The 23842-nt window shown below is 42.7% G+C and overlaps 2 protein-coding genes across 3 annotated transcripts in view; one reads left to right on the top strand and one right to left on the bottom strand.

Moving 5' to 3' along the window:
- Nucleotides 1-23842, bottom strand: part of ARSG (arylsulfatase G) — a 127678-nt gene that overhangs the window by 101823 nt on the left and 2013 nt on the right. The window lies entirely within an intron of this gene.
- On the top strand, nucleotides 942-22437 carry SLC16A6 (solute carrier family 16 member 6). Of its 2 annotated transcripts, XR_014175456.1 has the most exons (7): nucleotides 942-1550; nucleotides 6185-6425; nucleotides 8127-8270; nucleotides 8803-8931; nucleotides 13982-14806; nucleotides 16478-20987; nucleotides 21277-22437. XR_014175456.1 is itself a non-coding variant. In XM_081953784.1 (6 exons), the coding sequence occupies exons 2-6, from the start codon at nucleotides 6191-6193 to the stop codon at nucleotides 16705-16707; spliced, it is 1563 nt and encodes a 520-aa protein (XP_081809910.1). In that variant the 5' UTR covers nucleotides 942-1550; nucleotides 6185-6190; the 3' UTR covers nucleotides 16708-22437. The 2 variants fall into 2 exon arrangements, 1 of the variants encoding a protein (XP_081809910.1); XM_081953784.1 differs by having other exon boundaries at nucleotides 16478-22437.

The raw sequence follows: 23842 nt of genomic DNA, 5'->3' as shown, positions 1-23842 counted from the left end.
GCCAGACAATGCTCGGCGCTCCCTGCGGTAGTTTACCTTAACTGACCTTCCTGCGAACGAGGGGCTTGAGGCAGACTTAAGCGAGAGGCTCCGCCGTTTAACAATCCCGTGTTGACATAAGCTGAAGGGAATTTCCCCTTGTTGGTCTCACCCACCCGCCACAGACGACCTCCCGCAAATTCACGTACTGATGAAGACAGTGGAGCAGAATCCATGCAGGGGGGGAGGGGAAAGATGGTACCTTTAACAGTACGGAGAACTGTTGAGAAAGAACGGGTCGAACTTGCTTAGGAGACTCTCCCCTGCTGCAAGCGGGGGGGGGGGGGAGAGGAAAGATGCAGTCTTGGGAAGCGAGGAGTCTCACGCGAGAGACTTCCTCCCACCGACATGGGCTCTTCGGGGCTGAGCTAAAGTAGAGGCTCCAAGCGGCGCAGCGATGCTTCCTTTTGCATTTAGATGCTCAGCCTCTATGAAATGTGGGGCGGGGAGGGAGTTTACATAGTGCCGTTTGGAATATACATTGGTAGCTGGGGGAGGGAAATGGTTTTTCGAGCTCTGCTTTGCCGCTGCTTCTTATAAAAGAGGAACTTAACAAGGGGAGAAAAAAAGGGACGGGGAAAGTCTCTATAACCGCGCGTCTGGGCTGCGGCTTGGGCGAATTACATCAGTTTTATGGCCTTATGAGCAAAAAGGGGAAGATGTTACGAAGGGAAGCCAACGTGGCAGAGTCCGTCCGCTCTCCAAATAAAAACTCATCTACCCCACCCCCGCCGCACCCTTTCCTTTGGGTTTGCCGCCACCTCTCCCACATTGACTGGTTCAGGTCGCGGCTCCTGCGGCCGGTCGGCGCGCGCTTCCCTCTAGAGCGCGCGGAAGCCGGCCCGCCCGCTCGCTCGCTCTTCCAACTGCTGCAATTGCAAAACCGGGTTCCGGCGCGCACATGGCGCTGCTGAGTTACAGCGCGCGCCAGATCCGCCGGTAGAGACCGGCTTGAGCCGGTATATAAAAAAAGCGGAGCTTGATGTGGTGTGAACCAGAAGAGAGACGGCAGCCTTTGCTTTAAAAAAGGGAGCGGGGAGGGAGTGTGCGCGTGGGAAGGCGAGAGAGATCGCGAAGAGTCGAGCCGAGGGCAGAAATCCTCCGGAAAAATTAAAAAAAAAACTCGGGAGCGAAGGAGGCGCCGGTTGGCCATGGGGCAGCCTTGGCACCAGCAACGGGAGCCTAGCATAGGATAACGAGCCAGACCCCCGGCCGCTCTTTCCCGACGAAGGGGGTCTATTTTAGGAGCAGGGCAGGCTCCACCTTTTCCAAAAGGGGATCAGGAGTATAAGTCTGAAGCGACTGCAGCCCCCTTCCCGCGCCTTCTGGAGCGGGGTCTTTGGTTCGCGCTACCGAGGGCGAAGGGGTCGGGTGTTCCAGCCGCCGCCTCAGCATGTTGCTGACCAGGTCATAGACCAAAGGTGCTCTTCTCTGCAGCTTGGGGGGGAACCCTTTTTACTTCCACACCTTTCTCTCCCCAAGTTGCAGCAGCAACATCATCTACTGACCTGGTAAGTGACTTTTCTTCTGGGCACAAGTTTGGTTGTCTTTGCTGTCGCTTTTTTATTTATTTAACGGTTACTTATTGTTTTAATCGGAAAGAACATCCGCCTCTCTGAAAGAAAAGGGAGAGCAGAGGATCCGATTGGAAAAATAAAGTGTAATTGTGCCTTGAAGGTTGCACAGGAGATGAAGAAGATACAGTCCTGGGCCTTCCTGCCGACTGCTCACTTCCCACGCTCTAAACATCGCGTGGACCGGGAGCGGGCAACGGAGGGGCTGCTCTTCCATTCGGAAGGAAACATTTAAAAGAAAGAAAAAAGAAAAACCTTGCGTATAAAATAGGTCTCTCTTTTGCCCCTTCTGTTTTTAAAGGGGGAAAAGAGAGCTTTATAAGGCGTTATTTATGCAAGGCGAAAGAACAGCGCAGAATTTGCATTCTGTCAATGCGCTTTAAACCGGATTGAGGATAACCGCATGGCGCAACGTGGCCGCTAAACATTCTGTTTCGCTCTATTGAATTCTGCCGGCGTCGCATCTCCGCTAAACAAAGCCCTTGGACTCCACATCGTTTTAAAGCTGCGCTTTTCTGAGCAGCGACCGGGAAGGCTTAAATGAAGTACAATGTTGAAGCAGAAATGGCATAGACAGGACTTAACAATACATATTCTCCAGAAGCAAATGAAACTAATATTGGAGCCTGTCCTATGCTGGACTTTAGACAGGATTTGATCAAGATCTCACATATGCAGTGCTATGTATGGATTACTGTATTCTGACTAGAGATTACCAAAAGCTTTAACTATTTTCTTCCTGCCCCAAATTGGCGGGCGGGGGGGGGATGCAATTCTTTTAACATTTGATTTTGCTGTACGATTTGTTACACCCCTTAACATATCACATGCATGTAACATGTAATGCAAACCAGGTAAGATTATTACTATAATAGTCCTGCCTGGTCTGTATTAAGTGTTACAGTAACAAAAGTTACTTTGTTCTTTTACACAGATTCTTGAAATATTAGATACCTCCTGTTCTTATTCCTCCAAATCAGGCACAAACTGTCCAGTCTTATGGCTTCATAAGCACCTGTGCATTGCAGGCTGACTAAAAATAATTACTGCCTTCCCTTTCTGTATAATTTTCACCTATTTTAATTAACATGTTAAAAGCCCCATATTAGCTTTAAAATGGCATAGCAGTGCCTTTGGGACTAAAGCATAAATGATTTTATGAACGTTTAAAAACAAAAGTTTTTTTTAAATTTGTCTCTTGCAAACCAAATCTTAAAATCCTTCCTCTTATACAACACTGAATCCTATATTTCAGGAATTATTTGACAACATAAATTAATTTCAAAACACATTTATTGACATAAAAACTCCTGATAAAAAAATGTTTTCCTGAAAACATTAAAACTCTTCATTACATACTTTAAATTATTTTTTCTAACTATTTTGCTAACTTTCTCCTAAATGTATCTCACATGCAATTTGGCACACTTAAGCACTTATATTTCACTACATATATGGTAATTAAGTCCGTGACATCAGGAAATTTGTTCCTTATGAATAGTACAATAAGAGTATACACCCGTACTAAGGCATAATAGTATTACTGTAATAGTATGTATAGAAAAATCTTGTGTATCAAGGATACAGAATTGCCTATTTAGATTTAGTCAAACTCGAAACTGTGTTAACTGGGACTAAAGCAGAACTTTGTGTGCATAAATGTTTCCAAGCAACCCCACAGAACTGGCAGCTAAAGAATGATTGGCAATTGCAGCAGGATAAGATACCTGCCCAGAGCTTTTTATAAATCTTTGCACTGCAAGAATGCTGGAATAAAAGAAGGATGGTCCAAGAATTTTAAGCCAGTGACTTTATTACTTTTGTCATGAAGCAAAGTTCTACTATCTTTTTCCCCCTGTGGAAAATTGCTCTGCACTCCATTGAGAAAATATACTTTAGAGATACAAATTCTGACTTCATCATATTGAGATACTGAATTAGAACAGTTCAATTGTTTCAGAAAGCATTGCTATTAATTTTTAGAGCCCCAAGATCTTCTAATACCACTTTCCCCAATGTTCTGTTGTTTCAGCCCCACTAAATTAGAACTCTCATATATTCCTGCATTTCTTGGGATTAAAATAACTATTATTGCATGAGGACTCTTTGGCTCCCAGTACTGCTCTAATCTACCAAAGCTGAGGCATCAGTAGAGCAGAAAAAGGGAATTGTAGTCTCCAAGTTGAAGCAGAAAACTCTCTTCGATACATCAGAACACTTGAGCATATTATTTCCAAAGCTTACTCGTGTGGAAAGTGCTCTGAACATACTCACATTTCTAAGAACCACTCAAAAGTTATGTGGTGTGCCATTAACCTGGGACTATACAAAGTATCAGCACAAAGAACTTTTTCAGGCATGCTTGATTCTGTTTTAGAGTGCACTAGATAAGCAGCTCTTATTGAGTTATCAAGCACCTTGAAAATCAGCAATTACTGCCTGTGTATCGGTGGTGGGATTCACATTTTTTTTACTACAGGTTTGGCGGGCGTGGCATGGCTTGGTGGGTATGGCAGGGGAAGGATACTGTAAAAGCTCCATTCCCCTCCAAGGCAAGGATACTGCAAAATCCCCATTTCCTCCCAATCAGCTGGGATTCAGGAGGCAAAGAATAGGTGGGGGTGGGGCCAGTCAGAGGTGGTATGTACTGGTTCTCCGAACTTCTCAAAATTTCCATTAATGGTTCTCCAGAACTGGTCAGAACCTGCTGTGTATTTTGTAGTTTTGTACACAGCATCAAACAGTCATTTGTACCTTGTACAGGTAGATCTTGACTTATGAGCAAAGTTCTGACGGAACTCCCCCCCCCCCATTTTTTTTTTCTTAGAATCCAGTTGCAACATCCGCCCTAATCTCCCCAGGTCATGTGACTGCAGTTTGAGCAGCCAGCCCACATTTGCAGCGCTCCACAATCACATGACTTGATTTATGCCATTTTTGCCAGAAATGAAAGTTTACTTCCAGTTTCCAGCAAAAAAAACCAGCCCATAGTAAACAATGGGTTCCGTTAATGAGTGCCACATTTGCTCAATGACAGCCATTAAAAAAGATAAATTTGGGTCCAGTCATACGAAGACTTGCTTTATAACCCTAATTGTGGACCTAAATTATAGTTGTAACTCAAGAATTATCTGTATAGGCTGTTTTAGTGCTTAAAAGGGGCCAGTTTGGTATAGTGGTTAATCAGTGGTGGGTTCCTGCCGGATCGCACCGGATCGCGCACTCCCTTTCGGCGCTAAACCCGGAAGTACGGTCTTGCCCCGCCCCTGGCGACGCGACGACGCTTGCCTGCGCTCCACCAGCTTGGCTGGGAACGGAGACGTTTCTCTGCTCAGCAATGTCTTCAGTGGAGTGGTGGCAGCCTGGCTGAACCTGCGTCCCTTTCAGGCGCTCCGCTCCGCTGAGGAAACGTCTCCGTTCCCAGCCGAGCTGGTGGAGCGCAGGCAAGCGTCGTCCCGTCGCCAGGGGCGGGGCAAGACCGTACTTCCGGGTTTAGTGCCGAAAGGGAGCGTGCGATCCGGCAGGAACCCACCACTGTGGTTAATATACCGAACTAAAAACAGAGCTAAAAACCGGGAGACCATGAAATTCTTGTTCTGCCTTAAGCTCAAAAGCAGTTGGGTTTTCTTGGGCGAGTCTATCTCAGTCTGAGGAAGAAGAAGCAGTGGCAAGCCAATTTGGAAACCTTGCCAAGTAAACTGCAGGGACTTGCCCAGGCAATCATCAAGAGTCAAAACTGACTTGAAAAAGGAGAACAAGCAACATTTAAAATCATCATATGGATGGTTCAGCATTTTCAACTATGAAGACAACATCTCTAGCAGTAGTAGGATAGGCTTGGATTTAATTAGAATCCAGCCTTAAGAACAGATTGCAAATACAGGATTCTCCCTACTCTCACTACAGCTTTGGGATCATCGTGGATTCTCTTTTACCCCCAGAACTGCTCTCCACTATATTTTCATCTGATCCTTAATGGCCTTTTCTTGAATGGCATCAGTCTGTTCTTATGATGAAATATATATTTGAGCTTAGAAATTCAACTACACCTATAAAATCATAGCGTAATTTGTGATAATGAGATGGAGGATTGATAAAACAGACTTACTTCAATTCTACATAGTCTAGGGCAGGATGGTGAAACTCAATTTCATTGAGGGCCGCATCGGGTTTTTTTTTTACCTGGAGGGTCTGGAGTCGGCGTGGCCAGCTCATCACGTCGGGGGCACCTGTGGTGACCCAAGTGCTCTGACCCGTGTTTTTGGCTGCGACGGCCTCCTGCAATCTCTGCCAGCAAAAACGGAGCTTGGAAAAGCCACATGTGGTCCACCCCAGCTCTGTTTTCGCTGGCAGAAGCAATGCAGGCCAGTCCTTTACTATTTCCAGGGTGACTCCGTGGGCCAGATCTAAGCACCCCCCCCCCCGGGCCTTGAGTTTGGTATTGCTGGTCTAGAGGAAACTATATTTTTTAATATTTATTTCACACTTAATTCCTTATGTTTTAGCAAGTGAATTTTATGTGCCTTGTGTTTTTAGCGGATACCCCAATCTTATCATCTTTTCTATTCCAGATCAAAATGACTGTCAAAACAACCAGAATGTCATGCATTGCCCCAAATGTTTATACTAAAGTGCCTGATGGAGGATGGGGATGGATTGTGGCATTCGCTTTCTTCTTCGTAGAGGCCTTAACATATGGCATTATCAAGTCCTTTGGGGTCTTCTTTACTGACTTAATGGAATGTTTTAATGAAACCAACTACAGGATATCGTGGATAATCTCAATATGTGTATTTGTACTTACGTTTACAGGTAAGCGTATACTTAGATAATGGTTAGATGAAGTCTTACAATACTGGTCTTATAAATGGATAACTATGACTTAAGACAGTGATGGTGAACCTTTTTTGCCTTGGGTGCCAAAAGCACATGCATGCGTGCTATCACGCACGCTCGCATGCCCACCCCCATAATTTAATGCCCCCCCATCGCGCCCCATGCGTGACTCCCCTGCTGCCCCGTGCCTGCGCGCACGACTTTCTTGGAGCCTGGGGAGGGCAAAAACGGCTGAAAATCAGCTGGACAGCGCATGCATGCACACTGGAGATGACAGGGCAATGCCTCACGTGCCCTCAGAAATGGCTGCGTGTGCCACCGGTTCACCGTCATGGACTTAAGACCTGTGGTTTCAATGGGTTTAAAGGGGCCCTACCCAGCAGAAGTCTTGGTTATACTATTGGTGGTCATTTAAGGATAACTTGTTTAGCAATCATTCAAACTTAGGACAATTCTGAACAACAGTGATAATTACAATCAGTCCTTGAACTTGCAGCCATGGTACCCTTCCCTGCAGCAAAGTGATCGCAACTTGGGCATGTAGTATGCATTTATTATAAGCATCACTCTTTTGCAATCTTCACAGCTGGCTTCCCACCAAGCAAAGTCAATGGGGAAGCCAGCATTAAGTCGTGGTCAGATGATGTTTGCGCTTAACAACCCATAGTGATCCGCTTAACAACCACTGTGGGTCTGCTGTAAATCTGGTGTGGTTATGATGTTTTGGGTTAACAACTGTGTCACTTAATGACAGATTTGCCCGTTCCTACTGCAGTCAGTAAGGACTACATATATTTATCCCAAGTGCGATTGCTCCGTAAAACCAGCTCGTCTTTCAATAAGATGATTCTGAAAGAAATATGGTACTAGAACAATTAAGGATTGCATTCTGTATACATTGATTTATAGTTAGGCTCTTGGAGAAAGTCTACTTTTTAATGCATTTTATGTTTAATAGCTGCTCTAGATGGTGGCTTAATTCAAGTTTACAGACATATTTGAGGGACCGTCCTATATAGTATCTGCCCATCCTGTTTGATCCTGCAGAGCTGGCATGCTTTGGTTATCTATTAATCAAACCATGTCACCTGATGGGATCTGAGGAATAGGGTTTCTCTGTTGAAACTTGGAACGCCTGCCAATTTGCCACTATGGACTTATTAATGAAATATACATAGTAAGGGGGATGATTTATAATTGGTGTCTTTGAATCACTGGCAACTTCTGGACTTGTTCCTACACTTTACTTAGTAGGGTTTTTCAGAAGTAGTTTCCCATTGCCTCTTAACCTCCTAAGGTTGAGAGATCAGCCAAGCTCACCAACTGGCTTTGTGCCTAAGAAAGGACTAAAACTCCCAATCGCCCAGTTTTTAGCCTGGTGCTGTAACTCTTAACTACCAGACTGGTTATCATACATTATGTAAACGTGTATGCATGACATACCACTCGGGGCTGCTCTAATAAGAGTAAAAATAAAATAACCAGAAGTAAATTACAGGTACCTGGTAAGTTTGAATCACTGAACCAGTGACTTACAAGTTGCCACGTTCCTAGCTGTTGGATACAAGGTGTTATAAGAGGAGGAGAGATTTGGAGGTCCCTGCTAACCAAAGCACATAGATTGGGTTCCAGTATTCTGGTCTGAAAAAGAGATACAAGCAATCTTTCTTTTTGCAGCTCCCCTTTCTACAATTGCAGCTAATCGTTTTGGTCATCGCCTGGTGGTGATGATTGGAGGGCTACTGGTCTGTGGTGGAATGGTTGCTGCTTCCTTTGCACGTACACTGGTTGAAATGTACATCTCAATTGGCATAGTTTCGGGTGAGTTTCTTTTAAAGAAGTTTTGCGCTATCATAATTTTGCAAGAAATGTTTACCTTCAGAAATAGAAGCAGCTCTTGTATGAAGAGGCCAAGGTATCTCGGAAATAGAAACATTTGCATAGTTCCCAGTTCTGCTGAGTGACATGTCAGAATGAGCCATGGTGGCACACTGGTTAGAGTGCAGCACTACAGGCTGCTTTTGCTGGCTGCCTGCAATTTGGCAGTTCAAATCTCACCAGGCTCAAGGTTGACTCAGCCTTCCATCCTTCCAAGGTCGATAAAATGAGGACCCAGATTGTTGGTGGCAATATGCTAACTCTGTAAACCACTTAAAAGAGGGCTGTAAAGCACTGTAAAGCAGTATATAAGTCTAAGTGCTATTGCTATTTCAAGAGAAATTATTGGCAACAAAGAGTATGTCCTGAGTGAATAATTTTTTTAAAAAAAGTACAGTTGGGGAAAATAAATACTGTATATTCCATCCTGCAGGAGCATAACAGCTTTATTTTAACATTTGGCATTTATTGACAGGTTTAGGATACTGTTTTGCCTTTCTTCCAACTGTTACCATTCTGTCTCAGTACTTTGACAAAAAGCGCTCATTGGTCACTGCCGTGGCTTCTACAGGAGAATGCTTTGCTGTTTTTTCTTTTGCACCAGGTAAAAAAAAAAAAAACAAGTTTCTTGCTTTTTCTGACATAGGGGCATCTTAATGTTGTATGCTTCTTCGCCTTTTTGGGGTATGGATATATCAAAAAATAGTCCTGCCCAAACCTAGCTTCCTTGGGGCCACGTTAAACTTTTATTTTCAATTTACAAATATATTAATTGTAAAGCACCAACCTTTATGGCTCCAGGGACTGGTTTTGGAAGAAAAACTATCCTCCACAGACCGGAGGGGGGGGGGGTTCATGTGTGCAACTTGGATCTCACCCAGATACAGTTTAAGCTTAGCCTGTTCGCCTGCTCCTTGCACGGCCCGGTTTCCAACAGACCATAGATTGGTACCGGTCCATGGCCAGGGGCTGAGGATTCCTGTTGTAGAGAATGTACAACTTCAAATTAATGTTCCTCTTTGGGTTACTTTGTAATAGAGCAGAAAAAGGGATCAATGATGGAGAAAAGATTTCCATCTTAAATCATTTTCAAAAATGCAACATTTCCAGTTCTTAAAGAGCACACAGCTCTGCCAGACATAATAAACGTCATGGATTTTTCATTTGAGCAGAACTGTGCTTAATCCATTAAATCATGCTTCAAAGGCATCGACTGTATATTGTAAAGAAGTAAATAGATAATTGAGGGCCATTTTGATTTAGTGGATAAAAGCATTCGACTAGAACAGTGATGGCAAACCTTTTTGTAAAGGTGTGGCAAAATTGTGCGTGCGTGCCCATACCCACAATTCATTGCGCTCTACCCATCGCATGCGCGCGCAACCCCCCCTACCTGGGGGGGAGGTTCGGGCTCCAGAGGCTTTCCTGAAACCTGGAGAGGGCGAACAACGGGCCAACCAGAAGTTCGGATATGATTCGTTTCTGGCTTCTGGAGGGCCTGGGGGTCGGCGGGGGAGGCCGCTTTTGCCCTCCCCAGGCTTCAGCCAACCAAGTTTGTTTGTGCCCAGCATACATCATAGGATTGTTGTGGGGATAATCTCAAATACTGTTATTGGAGATCCTGCAAAGAGACATCAATTTAATTACATTCTCGACTTCAAACATATTTTCTAGAAAAGCATAGCAAGTTCTCATAATGCATGCTGTTTTCGTTAAGAGTCAGAGACCAATCCATTCATTATATTCCAAGTAATCAGAACTTCTTTCCAATCTTAAGAAAAATCACACCGTCTGCTAAGTAAGAAGTGGGGGTTGGAGATTTAGAAAAATAAAGGATGGGATGACAAAAGGGATCGCCAGGTCATTACATTGAAAATATAAAGAAAAGACACCTGTAAAAGGGGGTGTATGCCTACATTTGTAATTAGGGACACGATTTGACTCCTTCGTTATTCTAGACATGAGCTCGGACTACTATAGAGCATGTTCTCACTTTGCTACTATTTTTTCTTTTTTTTTTTTTTTTTTTTTTTTTTTAGGTTGTTGTTATGATTTTATTGCTTTTATAAAATAAATCTTCAGGTCCCTCGAAGATATTTTTTTTTTTTTTTTTTTTTTTTTTATAATAAAATTTTATTGGTTTTTCAAGATTTATAGGGAAAAGGGTAAATGGACAGGTATACAAATTTTGGCAGTTGCAAAGTGTGTGAGGCCCCCCTCCCTCCATACCCATAGTATACATTTAATATAATGCATTAGTATATAATTGATTACAGTCAGCATATTAGTTCTATTATTAAATTCAATCAAATTAAACATTACAGTATAAAATCCAAATATAATTCCATTTTCACTTTCGGTCAGTTTATAATAATATGATTTTCTTGTTTATTTTTGTGATCTGAGTCTTCTTGCTATTGCCCCATCTCCCTCCACTGGCAGAGCTCTGGCCCCTCCCGTGTCCTGCGTGTCCGTTGTGGTATCTGGTGGTTTCTCTAGGAATGTTTTATTTTTTTCCATAAAGGCCTGCGCCTCTATGGGTGAATTAATTCTAATTCTTGTCTCCTCCCAGAATATCAGCATACCTTCAGGCATCAACCATCTAAACCACACCCCTTTCTGGTATAATTTATTCGCTAATTGCGAATAATTTTTTCTTTTTTCTCTAATCTTCTTAGGGATCTGCTTCAGAATGGTTATCTCCATATCATGATATATCAATGCTTGCCCCCTTTGTACACCCAGAATTTCATCTCTTGTGCTTTTTCTAAGAAATTTAATATGAACCTCCCTGGGTACATTATGTGTTCTAGCGTAAGCTGAATTCACTCTATAAACCAGATCTATATCCCACCCCATCTGTTGTTTTTCTTTGTGTGTGTAGTCAGCCAGAATGTTTGTCATGATGTCCCTTATATTTTCCCCATCTTCTTCTATAACATTTTGAAATCTAAGATAATAGGACATTCTCTCAAATTCTAATTTCATCTGTTGGATGTCAAGATCTTTGTTCCCTTTCTGCACAGCTTCCACCCCCCCCCTCACCTCCTCCACCCCCCCTTCCACAAGATCCAGTCTCTGTGAGTTCTTATAAATTTGGGCTTGATTTTCTTTAATTTCATCTTTCATTTCCCTTAGCTGTTTCTTGATTTCCTCCTGGCCCTGTAAAATTTGTTGAAGCATTTGTTGAAAGTCCATCTCTATAGTCTTAGGTTGCATCAGTTCTGTTATCTTGGACTGTGTGGCTGGACTGGATGTTACAGATGTTGGAGCAGATGTGGCAAAGCCAGATTTCCCAGGAGGTGGTCTTTTGGATGCCATCCTTTATAACATTAGAAGTTCAGTCCATATATAAGATAAACAGTTAGAAAAGAAGGGTAGCCAGGTGAGGTCCGGGAGCAGAAGAACCAGGCAGAAGAGAATCTCTCTAATAAGTCTGGCAATAGATGAAAGGTTTCCCCTAGAAAGTTCAAAAAGACCAATCCACAAGAGATTCCTCTGGGAGACACGGAGACAAAGACCGGAAGCCTGAATTTTAAAGGTGGAGTCAGGTTTCACAGTTCATAAAGACAACGGAAGTGTGCCATCTTGCCCTGCCAGTTTTGGGCACAGAGGCATATCAAAGTTTTAAAAAGTTCCAAAGGTCCTCAAATCTCAGTAAATAGTGAAATTAAATTGCAAAGAAAATCATCCAACCTGGGTGAGGCTTCATTCGTTGGCTCTCCCCCCTCCTCCTTCCCCGGGGGCTGAGAGCAAGATTATTCCTCGCCGCTTATCCAAGGGGGGGGGAAACCCCCCTCCCTCCAGCCGCGCCTCCAGAATACTCCGAAAGTTATTTAAAGAAAGCTAACTAGTTCTTTGTGCAAAATAGGGCATGAAGAGAGAAGCAGCCTCACCGCACCGCAGCTGCTTCCTTCACTTGCTTCATTCTCCCGACGGCTTTAGCGAGGCGCGAAGCGCAGAAACGCGAGGCGCCCTCCGATCTAGCTCCCCGGTGCCTTGGGCGCGCGAGAGACCTCCCGCCGGCCGCCGCCGATGCAGGAGCTCCCCGCGATGCCGCCCCTCCGGCAGGACCCCTCTGAGGGGTGTCCTGTGCCCCCCAAGGAGTGGGGAAGCCCACCGGAGAGCCGGAGCGGGCAAAGAGCTGCCCGTCGCCGCTGCCGCCGGAACCGGAACTCCCCTACTATTTTTTCAATAAGCCGAGTAAAATGACATACAATCTGCAAAATTTCCAAGCTAAAAATAAAGCTGAGTTGCAATTCCAACTGCAGTATTAATAGTAGAAAGGCTGTCTATGTGGTTATCTGGAGGATTAACGCATCGTATCTGAAATTCAAACCCTGCGGTCTTAGCACATGTCCAGATGGCTTGATGCAATTCTAGTAGGCTACTAGAATTCATCAGGCCTACTATACGTGCTAAGATGAAATGTGCTTTCAGTCTTCCTCCAGACCAGAACCTTCATTTTGCCCATACTTAGTGTCTCCCACTTCTGTTATGGCTCCCATATCTATTACATATAATTCATTCCATAATGGTGTAGGAAGACATTCTTTTTAGTTTCACAGAGTATAGATTTGGGAAAGTAAGAGAACTGTAATATTAGTATGTATGTATGTATGTATGTATATGTATGTATTTGTGTTACAACCCCTGGTATGCCTAAATATGGGAGGAAGGTCAGTACTCCCTCTTTCTGTCCTTCGGCTCATCACAGAAGCCCATGCAGGCAGAAAACCATATTTTTATTTTTAATGTTGCCTTTTTATATTTGTGTTGTATTTGTACTGATAAAGTCTCCCTTTATTTATTTATCAGTACACACACACACACACACACACACACACACACACACACACACACATATATATATTTGTTTTCGTAGATTTTCATGGGTGTAGGTATGCTGGTTTTGTTGTATTCGGGTCTTTTCCCGTGTAAGATTGAGATTGTCTTTGCAACGTTTCGGCAGGATCTCACCTGCCATCTTCAAGCTTGGGCTTAAAATGGGAACGGAGCTGCCGTCTTTCTGTAAGTCTTGGTGGGAGGGGATGGGGTCCTGGCTTTGTTTCAGTAAGTGGAATGATTGGTTGTGTGGTTGTATCATGATTGGTAGATTGGTGCTGAAAGCCTGCAATCTCAATCTTACACGGGAAAAGACCCGAATACAACAAAACTAGCATATATAGATATATAGATGATAGATAGATAGATAGATAGATAGATAGATAGATAGATAGATAGATAGATAGATAGATAGATATAGATAGAGAGAGACAGACAGACAGACATTGTGATCTCTGGAACTTAAAATATATTACCCACTTAGCTTTCGTTAGCTCTGCTAACATGCTCAGAGTGTAAAACTACTATTGAAGATATCTGCCTTCCTAAATCATTAATCAATTTGGCCCACCAATTTGGCCCCACCAAAGCTTACCTGGGCAAAGAAACATTTGGCATAAAAATATGTTTTGTAGTTTGCTTTTCCATTTCTCATGCTTAAGCTACCCACGTACCCCAAAGGAATTAGCCAAGAATTCTATGCCTGTCCCTAAACTACATGAGTGCAAACCATGGCAAAATTTTAACTTACTGTTATAAACGTGTTTTTCCAAGTTCATACGTACATTTTACTTTTTCCTATGCTACAGCTATCACCGCTTCAAAGGAATACTTTGGTTGGAGGGCCAGCCTCTTGTTTGTTGGTCTACTGCAGCTTGGAATTACTGCGTGTGGATTGCTGCTGCGACCCATCAAAATCATAGCAGAAGATGTAGTGAAAGTATCACCAGTGGAAGAGCAAAGAGAGACAAAGTACATGCTTGAAAATGAACAGACACGCACCTCAATAGACTCCATTGACTCGGGAGTAGAAATAACTACCTCACCTCACAACATACCTAGCGATGTCAAGTTGGAACTTAAAAGTGAAGAACCAAAGGAAAACACAGAGATGTTCATAGCCAGTAGTGGCATTCCTACCAAGGAGCCCAAACCAAAACTCCTAGACTTCTCTGTGTTGAAAGACTGCAGCTTTATTTGTTACGCGCTTTTTGGCCTATTTGCTACTTTGGGGTTCTTTGCTCCTTCCCTATACATAATTCCTCTCAGCATGAGCCTTGGCATCAGCAAGGACTGCTCTGCTTACATCCTCTCCGCCATGGCCATTGCTGAGGTCTTTGGTCGAATCGGCGCTGGTTGGGTGCTCAACAAAAAGCCCATCAGAAAAATTTACATTGAGCTCATTTGTGTCATTCTGCTGGACGTTGCCCTTTTTGCCTTCCCTCTCGCCTACAATTTTTGGGGGCTAATGATGTGTAGCATTTTCTTTGGGTTCATGCTCGGGACGGTAGCGGGCACACACATTCCAATGCTGGCTGAAGACGATGTCGTCGGCATTGAGAGGATGGCGTCTGCTGCAGGGGTCTATGTATTTATTCAAAGCTTATCAGGGTTGGCTGGACCACCCCTTGCAGGTAACGTTAAGCAGAATTTCAGAGATCTCCTTACTTCTCTCTCTACTTACTACCCATGCTGGGGCTCATAACAATTGCACCCCTGAATCCCAAGGTTCAATGTGTCGTCATTAAGTAGGGCTGAAGAAAGCTCTCACTGAAAATATGAAGAGATATTGCCAGCCAGTATTGGCAAGGTTCTTCTACCTTATGTGGACCTATTACTTGACTCAATATTAGGCAGCTTCCTACTGTGATGGTAATATATACTAAACCACAGTTGAAGAAGTACAAAATGGAAAAGGTGCTCTTATGTGAGCAGGGAACATTCGATTCAACTTACATAGGATATGTAGGGAAGCAGAAGGAAGTTGAAATACTCCTAGGTGGTAAGACTCTAGGTCAATAATAGAAGGCAAGAGTTTACGTTAGCAGCCCATATAGATTTATAAGCATTGCATTTTCATCAGCCTCCCTAAAGGAGCCACTCAATTTATTATGTAAAGAGACGTGGTGGTGCAGTGGTTGGAATGCAGTATTGCAGGCTGATTCTGCCAACCACCAGAAGTTTGATTCTGACTCAGCCTTCCATCCTTCTGAGGTCAGTAAAATGAGGACCCAGATTGTTGGGTACAATAGGCTGACATTGTAAACTGCTTAGAGAGGGCTGTAAAAGCATTATGAAGTGGTATACAAATCTAAGACTTAGATAATAAACAAACTTGCTACTCCCCCAACCAATATTTAAGCACTACGTCTGCTTCCAGACATTATCCATCTGCATGGGAGGTAGCTGAACAGTAGCATCCTTACTAATCATATTATTAGCAATGGAAATTTTCATTTACAGAGGGCTTCAAACTTGGTATATTGTTTTATGCCTCAAACTCTTATGAAGTGGGTACTTGTTCCTATTTTACAGATGGCTAATAGTGAAAGAGTGTTTGCCAAGGGCCAGATTAATACTTTAACCCAGCTCTTTACAAGCCATAGAAATCTCTACTTGCCTGACCGTAGCCACATAGATTTTTATTCTGAGTTTAGCAATATGCAGGCAAATAAGGAATCAGAACAAAGTTTATATGTGGAAGGTAAGAGAGGAATAGGAGACCTGTAGCCTTCTAGGACTACTAAAGGATGATGGTGGAAAGTGCAGTTCATAAACACCTGGGAGACAACAAGTTGTCCAGCCACAGCTTAAAGAATGTGAAAATTAAATAAGACAGAATCAGATACACAACCTGAGTGAAACAGTAATTATTAAAGAGCAAATTACCATTTGACCTCTATGCCAAAGACAAACAACCATCATCATTTTATCTTCAAGACTGTTTAGAAATAATTGCAGTAGTGAGTTGAATGGCTGCACTTCACAGAGCACCTTAAATACCTTTTCTAGAATTGTTTACAATTTTGAGCTATTTAGGATGGGCCCAAACCCCAAGCATGCATCATAGGAACAGAGTTTGGTAAAGTCATGTCCCTTCTTTTTAAATAATGTAATAATTGTTTAAGTAATTCACTTAATTAAGCCCAGGTGCCCCTCTGTTTGTTCTTAAACTTGGAAGATTAGATTTGGTGTTCTGTAAATCATGCTCAGGAAAGAAAAATCTGAAGAAAATGTTTCAAAGGATTGTGGCAAACTGGTACGTATAGTTTTTCATAACCTGCTCTTTTCTTCCTGCTTTACAGGTGTACTAGTGGATACCACAAAAAAATACAGTTCTGCATTCTATTCCTGTGCTGGTGGAATGCTGCTGGCTGCTGTTTTCCTTTCATTGGTGAGACCTTGCAAGAATTTAACATGCCAAAGAAAGAAACAACCAATACAAGAGAATGTCTCAGAGCCTCAGGACGATTTTATAGAAACTGATTTTGGGAAAACAGAGGATTCTGTAAAGGGCTGTGATAGCATAGCTTGAATTTTAACACATATTATTTAGAGATTGGAGAAAACCACGTCAGCTCAAGTCTACCTTTTAAAACTAACACGTTAAAGGGAATGCAACACAACAAAGGTGAACATGTTAGCAATCATAAAGACTGGTTAATATTATCTACTATTTGAAAACACCTGGCATGTGAAGTTCCATGGATTAATTCAATGCACACACTCCTACTGAGCATGAAGTTGTGATTCAAGTGTACTTCTTAATGGGAAGCAGGCAACACATCTCAATTCCAGATCATAGTGAAGAAGCAAGATGTTAGGTGAAAGAAAAATCAGATATGGCCTATCCAAATAAAAGCTAAAGTTTGCCATGTTTTTTGTTGCCAAGGAGGATCTGACCCCAGAAATGTCCTTCTCTTAATTAACAACACAGGAATATGCCACAAAATAACTAGTCTGATGAAAGTCTTGAAATGTTTCTTTTCATCAAATAAGCATAGCTGCTCTGTGTTTTAATTTTGGAGAACAGGTAGCCAATTCTCCTTGTCCTGTGACTTGAGTTGGAATGCAGCAACCTATGGGAAGAAGTTAAACTTTTGTCACTCCTCACTAGTAAATTAACGAATAGCTTTTGTGTGCTTTTAAAAAAAAAAGTTGGTTAAACTCCACAAACGTTTAAAGGTTACCAGTTCCATTTTAGCTTTTTCATAACAGTATTACCTTAAAATGCAGATGAAAATTATTGCATAATCTTGATTATTTATACAGTATGTTGTACTGTTTTCTTCAAGATACACTACTGAATGTGCATAACTTTGCAGTCTTGGTGAGACTTGCTTTTCGAATAGATATGTTCAAAATCACAATATCAGGCATAAAATTCTGATTGTGCATGAATAGGATTGTACTTTTAAAGACTTAACGGTACTTGCCTTTTGCTATTCAGGCAAATCACTGATTCTAGCAGTCTTAGTTTAAAAAAAAAAAAGCTATTTTTATTTTGTAATCAACTGTTATTTAAATCAAAGCATATGCCCTAAACTCTTTCCAAGTCTTCTTGATGCATTTCTAGTGTGTAGACTTTTAGGCATAGATAATAGTGCACTTACTTATTTTTACGATTATAGAAGTGTTGCAACAGGTACCTTATAAAGAAATGAAACAAAGATACTGTATGATGTTTTGGAGTTCAAAGATTGAAACAACCAGACTATAGGCTTAGTTAATAAGACTTTGAGAGTCTATTCTGATGTAATGGAGGCTGTGATTTAAATCCAGTAAAACATTTTAAGCATGTATGGAATTGTGTTAAGATTGTTTCAGTATAGATAGTCCTCATGACCACAACTGAGCCCAAAGTTTCTGTTGCGAGGCAAGACATTTGTTAGGTGAGTTTATGGCCCAGTTTATGGCCTTTCTTGCCATAGTTGTTCAGTGAATTACTGCAGTTGTTAGGTGAACAATATGTTTGTTAAGTGAACCGGGCTTCCCCATTGACTCTGCTTGTCAGAAGTTTGCAAAAGGTGATCACATGACCCCGGGACCCTGCAGCCGTCATATGAGGCAACTGCCAATAGTCTGAATTTTGAACGCGTGACTATGGGGCTGCTGCAACAGTCGTAAGTGTGAAAAAGTTATAACTCACTTTTTTCAGTTATGTTGTAACTTTGAATTGTCATAAATGAATTGTTGTAAGTCGAGGACTACCTGTGAAAGTTTGATGAATCAGGAGAAAGACATTTTTATTCTGAAAACATTCCACTGTCTTTGGTTATACTCAGGGGTGAGTTCTAGCCGGCGTTATTGCTGGTTTGCTTGTGTGCGCGCGCTTTGCGCGTGCTGGATGTCTGCTGTGCGCGCATGCGCTGTTCAAAGGGAATTTGAATTCCAAAAAAAGATGGCGGCGACTGGGGAACCAGTTCAGGGGCATGGTCAGCCTGCGTCGCTGTCGGTTCTGTGATCCAGGCCAGCATACCACTACCAGTTTGGCCGAGCCGGTAGGAACCCACCTCTGGTTATACTATGAATCACCTTTCAGTTAGGTCTATGTCTGTAGGCGTTAATCCTCTATGGACAAGCTTGAGAACGTGCATGCTGCATTTTTGGGACCTGGTCTTACCTTTGTTAACTTCCACACTCATTTACAAGTTAAATAGAAGCTCTGATTGTTCCATCAGTGCCTTCATATGAAGGTTGTACATTTTGTCATTCCATTTGTATAACCACAGTTGTCCTTACAGTAGAGTGCATTGAAAGGTGAAACTATATAATCTGATGCCTCAGTCATCTACTTTCTTGCAATTCCCACTGGGCAGGATGCCTCAACGCAGCCATAATTGAGATCTTAAAGGGGCCAACTGCATAAATGAAGCCTTGGAGAACTATGAGGGTTATCTGATCTGTTTTAAAAATCCAAGTGACCACAGGAGGGCAGCAGAGAGATACTTAAACCTAACTATTGGCTAGTGGTCATCCCAGCTGTATCTGGTAACCCTGGTCTTTTTTTAAAAAAAAATAATGTTCCATTCATTGCAGTTACATAGTGCATGGATCAATGTAACAACCACTGCAGAGAGAAAAATACAGCTAAGTTAATATTTTTAAAATGCAATTTGTGCATCTCCCATTTTCAATTGTTTTGTATAAAGAAAGGGAATTCTAAGAGGTGGTGGCCATATGTTGACTATTGTTCACTGACTTTTAATAAATAGCCACATCAAAGGTGACACGAGCTTTCTTAGACCACTTTTATAAGTCTTTTTCTCACTAGACAATTCAGGGGGGAAATGAGAAAATAAAAAGATGTTGTTTGAATACCGATTCAAAATGTTTCTTGATAATCCATTGATACTGTATGTCAATTGTTCTGCTAAGACTATACAAACGAAGGTCATTGTGATTCCTCATAGGGTTCCAGAATCCCCTACCAAAAAGCAAATGCAACCTAATCTGTACCATCACAATGTACTTAAGACATAAATGTATGAATGCTGGCAAATTTTTAGTGAATCATATATAAAACATTCTGATTTTAAATATTCTTATAAAACAATAAAACCATGATCTTAAGAGCTATTTACTTGCACTATGTTCCAGTAAAATCCTTTACTTTTGTCATCAAGATGCCCTAGGCACAGGAACATGGTGTCTCTGTATCTTAAGCAATCCATCCTGGTGGAAAATTCTGAAGACCATGTTGTAATTTGGGATCGTTTGTTTACTTTCAGCACTTTATCATGTACAGTAGAGCCTCGATAAACTGCAGAGAAGATTGAGAGAAGGGAATAACTAGATTTTCTGGATTTTTTGGGTGGCAAAAAAGGAATAAAATATGAGGCATGCGCCAATGAAATTAGTTATTGGTTTAACAAGCATATCATATACTTGTTACATTCCTAGTAAAGCAGAAAATGTAAGGTAGGCATAGCAATGTAATAAAATGCTTGGAATATAAGGCCAGTCACTGGCAAATGCTGATTCCATACTTATTTCTGGTCTAACCTACCTAAATTACTGGTTTTAATTCTAATATAAAATTACCATAATACAGGCACATGCCTCATATTGCGTAGCAACAGTGACTGTTTGCAAATAAAACAGTAATAAAAAATCATTTTCCAGCCAAGGCAAACATTAACCCCAACAAAACCTTCAGTGTGAAAGTGTGTAAGAACTGGTCAGTTTCATGCAACCTCAGATACCAGGAGGGTTATAATCAATTAGGGTTACAAAGCTGAGCTTGTGAATTTGCAGTTAACACTTTTATAGGAGGGAAGGGGTGGAAAAAATAGCTAAGTGTCATGGAAAGGTGTGTATGCTTGGGGGGGGGGGGAGGTCAGATACAGACCTGTATACGCGAACTTTATCTGAATGAGAAGGCACCACTGTGTCTCTCTCCCTTTCAGTCACTTGATCCCCTTAGCGACTGTTGCTTAGTGATCATTTCACCACAACCAGTTTCAATCACTAAACTAGGACAACTTCTATGAGAAAAAGCATATTGTGTACTTGACATGTAGTTGGAAAAATTAGTTGTGTCTGCAAGTTAACGAAGTTCTACTGTAATGTTGTTACAAATATTTCCAATACTAAATAATGCAATATATGTAACTGACCGTATCTGAAGTTACTATGTACATACTATATTAGTGTGATCAGAATGCATGCATCTGAACAAGATATTCAAAATCAGGATCAAACATGGTTGAAGCAGGATGCTGATTTATTCTGTACTGTAAATTAGTGGATTCTGGAAGTGCTACCAAATAATGAAATTTGCAATAAACTTTTTTTTTAATGAAATGACAGTTAGTCTTGCCTGAACTGTTATTTTAAGAGGTGTTTGCAGGATGGGCCAGTGAGGGTACTGCCACAGCCAATTGGCCTCGAGACTGGGTTGAATCTGAAGCCACGCCTCTGAGCTCCTCTCCTCTGACTCCAGTATCAATGCAGTATGTGCTCCCGAGATCCTGAAAACAAATCACAAAGGAGACACCTCCACCCCCAATACTGTCTATCTAACCTAGGGTGTGAACTGGCTCATCCTGCAAACACCTCTTAAAATAACAGTTCAGGTAAGACCAACTGTCATTTTCCAGAGTGGGTTTGCAGGATGGTCCAGTGATGGGACATACCCAAGTTCCGTCCCATAGGGTGGGCCCTCACTGATCCGACAGGACCTGTTGCAGGACCCTGCGGCCGAATGCTGCATCAGAAGATGTGAAGGCATCCAGCCTGTAGTGCCGGATGAAGGACGATGGGGAGGCCCATGTCGCTGCCCTGCAGATGTCTTCTATAGGGACCTGAGAGGCCCAGGCCGCTGAGGTGGCCCCGCTCCTAGTGGAATGGGCTGTGATGCCGGCCAGAACCGGCAGGTTTTGCACCACGTAGGCAAGGGCAATGGCCAGACGGATCCACTGGCTGCTGGTGGATGGGGAAACCCTAGCGACGAGGGTTGGAACAATACAAACAGAGCCTCAGACCTACGGAACTCCGCCATCCGCCTTAGGTAGATCCATAAGGCCCTTCTTACATCTAGGCGGTGCCAACTGTGCTCACGCTCCCTGGCCGGGTCTTGGCAGAAGTCCAGGAGAATCACCTCCGCCTGATGGTTGTCGACGCCGGTGATGTGTTCCGCTCGGATGGAGCGCAGGTGTTTCTCTGCCCAGCACTTCTGTCACTCAAACATACCTTCATGCAGTGTTCTCTTTCTGTTGAGAGCCCTCTGCAGCCTGTCCAAGACACACACCCCATTCTCCAGCAGCCTTCCAGCTTCCAAAAATCTCATATGAGAATGGAATATGCTTTTGAAAACAGTTGTTGAGTAAAAGTTGTTGGCATTTCACCTCTGCCACCCAAGTCATAGGCTGACCATCACTGTCCTAGGATGTGCTTTCAACTCTGAGTCACAGGCCTTTTTCAGCCCTGCAGCATTTTCTTCAGTGACTCTGGCCATGAAATTCCCCAGAGCTCTTTGCTGTTTCCAACTTCCCTGTTTGCTGCTTGGGTCGAATGTGGCATTCTGACCTTAAGATGATTGTCTCTCTTCAGTGCACCTTGCTTGCCTGTTTCTGCCCACTTGCTCTTTTGCTTTGCTTAGGCTCCTTCTGCCACTTCTCACAAATAAAGGTCCTTTTGCAAAACTTTCAAGACTGCATATTTGAGACTCTTTTTTCTTATAAAAATGGATCGGTCTGTATGTGGTGATCCTGGACCTTTCTCTACAATCATTCCACCTCAGTGCAAGTCTTTCTAAGATGAATACGCCTGGCAAGAAAAGTATTTTTTTTACAAAGAACAAACATATACTCACCATTATCCCCATTTTGATTTCAAAATATGCATGGGATGAAGGATGGCCATTAAGGACACAAAGAGTAGGTACCCATCATACTTTCCAGATTATATTATATTATAATAAACCAAAATTCACCAAAGTAACCCTATGTGAAAGAACTCACAATACATTGAATCGTACGTGGCTGGGTTCCCACAATAAATTAAGCTAATTTCTCCAGCCTGGTACCCTTCAGATCAGGGGTCCCCAACCTTTTGGACCTCAGGGATGACTACATTCATAATTTTAAATCCCGCGGACCACTAATACGATCTGCCTAATGAACAAGTGGGTGGGCGTGGCTAGGTGGTCATGTGACTGAGTGGGCATGGCCAACGATGTCACTCACATCAAGGGGTGCCTCACCAGCCTCTACTCGCCCCTCTCTCGCCTGCCCGCCCGGGCTTCTTAGGACCCCAACAGGAAGCAGTTGTTGGAGCTACAGTAAGCAGCCACCATGAGAAAGAGTTGTCAAAACAGCTGGCTCAGTTCAAATTGGATCTGACCGAGAAGAAGGCTCAGCAGAAGCCCCTCACTGAGGACTATTGGCTTTCCAAGCAGAGGAAAGACCTGCGGGAGTGCAAGCCCAGGTACCGCTACCTGGAGGCTCACCGGGTTGAGATGGTCAGCCAGTTCCAGGCCATGATGCTGTCCCACTAGAACAAGGCCCTCCAGCTCTTCGCCACCAGCAGCACTTCCCTCCAGCCTTCGCCCAAAGCCCCACACCAGGAGACTGAAGCAGACCCCAAGTCAGAATTTCTGTCCCCTCCAACCCACACAAAAAGACCCCGAAGGGGGAGACTCTCTGCAGCAACACAAGCGTTCATTGCATGTATCCAGCCCAGGGGCCGTAGTTTGAGGACCCCTGATTTAGTGCAATATAAAAAATGCAAATAATTTTTCTGCGGACCACCAAAATTTTCTGGCAAACAACCAGTAGTCCACGGACTACCAGTTGATGATCGCTGCTCCAGATGATTAGATTTATAGCTCACATCCATAGCAACAAGCTAAATGAAAGCCAATGGGAATTGCTCTGACTTATCTTGAGGGCTTGAGGTAGGGAATGCAGGGTAGAAACATTGCTGGTTAGTTTCTTGCTTTAAAAAGGATGCCTAGTGCCCTCTTGTGTCTGATTCACGTAAAACACCTAGAAAATATTTCCATTTAAATAAACAATGACTGCAAGAATACATATTCCTTGTTCAGAAAGAAGAGGCCACTCATACATACACAATCATCAGTTTCAGAATTAATACTCAGAAAACCTTGTTCTCAGTTGAGTCAGCAGAACTGACTCCCAGTTCATTCCAAAGCATTCCGGATTGTA

This window comes from Natrix helvetica (genome assembly GCF_964273705.1).
Source record: "Natrix helvetica genome assembly, chromosome: 1".
NCBI classification, from domain to species: Eukaryota; Metazoa; Chordata; class Lepidosauria; order Squamata; family Natricidae; genus Natrix; species Natrix helvetica.
This window is presented reverse-complemented; position numbering and strand designations above follow the sequence as displayed.